The 3650-nt window shown below is 38.9% G+C and overlaps 1 protein-coding gene across 1 annotated transcript in view; it reads right to left on the bottom strand.

Annotated features, from left to right (window-relative positions):
- The window catches only part of elp3 (elongator acetyltransferase complex subunit 3), a 30611-nt gene that overhangs the window by 22987 nt on the left and 3974 nt on the right, over positions 1 to 3650 (bottom strand). The window contains exons 3-7 of the mRNA XM_015028368.1: positions 3276 to 3414; positions 2888 to 2958; positions 2635 to 2698; positions 2463 to 2531; positions 1041 to 1195 (exon numbers count right to left, since the gene is read on the bottom strand). Coding sequence (XP_014883854.1) covers positions 1041 to 1195; positions 2463 to 2531; positions 2635 to 2698; positions 2888 to 2958; positions 3276 to 3414 — 498 coding nt within the window. The remainder of the gene's footprint in view (positions 1 to 1040; positions 1196 to 2462; positions 2532 to 2634; positions 2699 to 2887; positions 2959 to 3275; positions 3415 to 3650) is intronic.

Here is a 3650-nt window from a genome sequence, read left to right as displayed (position 1 = left end):
AAAATATCATTTTTTTCCCCCCTCAAATTCAAGACATAGGGGTGACCCAACTAAAGTCTAGTTGGGTCACCCCAAGATCACCAAGTCTTCTTAAAAGGTAGAGTGTCTGAGAACAGTTCTTTAAAATATAGTCAGTGTTTTCAGCAAAGTTGAGCTGACTGTCCAGGAACGACCCAAGGTATTTAAAATTTGCCACAGTTTCAACAGGTTGGCCATCGAGAGAAACTGGAACCACTTTAAGGTCTCATTTAGATCATTTAATTAGCTCTACATTCTTAAGAGAGAGAAAAATTCATAATAAAGACTTTGCGGTATTCTGATTTAGTAATGTAATTATATTAGTTGTGTTACCATCCCCACGACACTAGAGACAGTAGCAACCCCGAAAAGATGCGACTAAGGAGCAGATTTAGAAGTACACCGAAAGCTACAGAATTTGGTAAAAACTGTGAGCTTTGCTGAAGTAATTAAAGACACAAGTTCAAATCCATGCTGAGAGTGGAACTCCTTCAATCAGTGCTCCTCTGCAGCTCTGATTGGCTAAGCAATGTAACGTGATCCTCTGCAGCAAGTGATGGCAAAGCGGGGCGTCATCACGACTTTACACAGTGTGTCTTTACCTCCGCGGCAGAGGCTCCGCTGAACCCCTGAGACCGATTCATCGAACCCCTGGGGTTTGATCGAACCCAAGTTAAGAACCACTGTACTAGGTGTTGTCTAATTGCTGCTGGCTAGTCTGAAGGAGCTGAGTGGGTGAGTTGCAGCGGAGGACTGCTCTGTGAGGCGAAAGCTCAGAAACTGGAGCCTAGGCCTTCAAGACGCAGCTCAGAAGAGGAGCTGAATGGTTTCCGTGGACACTAAAGGATTTCTCAAACATACATGAAAGAATCAAGACAACACTCCACGTATATTTTTGACGAGAGTATAACATTACGACATGATGTAAAGCTCAAAAACGTCTATTTGACATCATACTGCCCCCTTTATAGAGAAGTCTAGAAGACAGATGAAATACTGAGGCGCTCAGAAGCAGTTTGTACCTGACAGCCTCCGCTACGTTGTTGGAGGTGTGACCTGACAGGGCGTCATGGAGGTTCCTGATGAAGTAGTCTCTGTACTCCTCAGGCAGGGCCATGAAGGTGCCACCCATCACGATGAACTCCACCTTGTCCACACTGTGGCCCAGCTGCTTCAGCTGCAGACAGCAAGCAATGAAATCAGTTGTAACAAGGTGAGAAATAAAATAAACTTTAACCCAAAATAACTGTTGTCCTTTGAGTTTGCAAGAGGTAGTTACAGCAATAAACTGACTTATATTAATTTAATGTTTTTCCTGCTATGTTTGTTTTAGAAGAGCAACATAATTTCACTATTTTCCCACTTTGTGAGTTTAAAAATTATTTTACTCCATTTTAAACCGAAATATTTTGTTTGTGTGACGATGATTTCTCAGCTGAAAGCCCTAAACCTGACTGAAGATTTTAGATTTGGTAAAAACTGGGGGCTCAGCCATCAGTTTTAGCTGGATTTTACAAGTTTTGAGCATTATAAAGTTAAAGGAGTCATTTATGTAATAGGTTTGTAATATGTGCAAATCAAATAAATATGTGCTTTCTAAAGCATTTGTTAAAAAAAAAAATCTAGTTTTAACAAAAAAAAAACTTTATTTTTCCCTCAACAGTGACAGCTGGTAGACATTAGGGTGCACTGATTGCAAATTTCTTGCCGATCACCAATTTTTAAAAAGATTAATGTGTCAATTCTGATTTCTTTTTTTATATCTGAAAAATTGCAAAATATAGCAATAGTCGCTACATTGGCAACAGGTGGATGACTGTTAACCGCGCTCATCTAGACACGATCTGCATGACTGCACAGGATTGGTGGAAAAGATCGGTTTTACATTCAAGTGTCAGCAAGTCTTCCAAAGTTAAGGAAATCTGGTCCGATTTATCGGTTCTCTCCTAGCGGATAGCGTTGTGTTTCCATCAGAAAAGAAAAGGTATGAAATCAAAACTTGAAACCCAGCCCACATGTAGTTGAGTTACAAGCGATTTGATTTCACATAAGAGCAGCATCAGTAGATCATCAGCAGAAAATGAATCGTTCTGCTCTGATGCACAAGAGAAATTGGGACCATTCATTTATACATTCCTATAATTGAGGTCTTGCAGGGGCGACAAAAGCTGTGACCCTTAATTAGCGTCTGCAAAAACTATCATCAATGACCACATGTGTTAACATCCCTACTGAGGTGGATTTGTTCCAGCTGCTGGTTCTACAGTTCAGTTATTTAGGGGCATCAGAGTAAAGAAAACCATCTTTCATCCTCTATGTTTTCCTTCTGCTTCACTACTTTGTATGTAAAAACCCAATAAAATACATTAAAATTTGTGGTTATGACATGAGGAATTCAAAGGGTGTAAATATTTATGAAATATAGAGAGCTGGGAGTCTCTGACCTGCTCCACTCGGTGTCTGGTCTGTAGAAAGGGGTCATAGCGAGCTCGGATCGCCCTCATAGATGTTGGCTTTTTATAAAACAAACAAACAAAGACATTTAAATGTTTTTTGTTTTTTCACTTATTAAATCATAGAGTCACTGAGACAACAGATGGACTATAAGAGCCTCACCTCGTAGCCAGTGTACGACTGTGTGGAGTATTCGAAATCAGAGTCCGGTCCCCCTGGACAGTAACTGCCAAAGATAAAAAGACATAAAATATGAAGAAATGTAACATTAGGAGACTAAATAGCAAGCAAATAGCCCTTCAAGACAACTGAAGCTTTCTAAAACGCTGTTAAAAAGTCTGTTTTGTTGTTTTACAATAACATGAAGTCTAAAACAGAGAATTTATTCTGTAAAAATATTAAGAGTAATACTTACACACAGATGTTTCCCGTAAAGCTGATGTGAGGACATCTATGTGGTTTGCACATCACAGCCACAACCGCAATCTGCGACAGAGACAAAAGTGCTGAAGTTTTAGCTATTTTTTTCAATTAACAAAGAAGCTTTAGATGCTAATGTTAACCCATAGTTTTTGTGTACAAGTCTACTGGTGAGGTTCTGGATTTTTGCTGAGGTCAATTTAACTTTTTTTGAGGAGTTCTTCATGTTGTAATTGTATGGTAGTTATCTGAATGACACATCTGACCTCTTTTATTGCATTCAGAAAACTAATTCTATGTATTTAGTTGGAAGGCATGAGCACACTTAGAGAACTCTACCAGGAGCTAAAGGGAGAGATGAGGAGAAAGTTGGGGTTACTCACCCCGCTAGCAGTTCGGATGGGTTTGGCTTTCAGCTTGGGCACCAGAACCCGGCGGTACTGTGGCGGAACCGCCGCGATGATGTCAACTAGCCGTGGCTGGGCTTCAAGTCCGTACTTCGCTGAGGTCTTCGTCTTCACCCTGAGAGAGAAAAACGTGAGTCAGTACATCTTAAAACAAGGTATTCCAAAAAATTCAACCTAATTTATTATTGTTTTGTTTTATTACCAATACTTTTGTTATGCACCAACTATGGATGCTTTAAACTGTAATATTATAAAGTAGAGTCACTGGTTAATTTTGCAAAAATATATATATATATATATATATATATATATATATATATATATATATATATATATATATATATATATATA

Source organism: Poecilia latipinna, unplaced genomic scaffold, assembly GCF_001443285.1.
Source record: "Poecilia latipinna isolate Pla-1442-1.1 unplaced genomic scaffold, P_latipinna-1.0 Scaffold122, whole genome shotgun sequence".
Lineage (NCBI taxonomy): Eukaryota > Metazoa > Chordata > Actinopteri > Cyprinodontiformes > Poeciliidae > Poecilia > Poecilia latipinna.
This window is presented reverse-complemented; position numbering and strand designations above follow the sequence as displayed.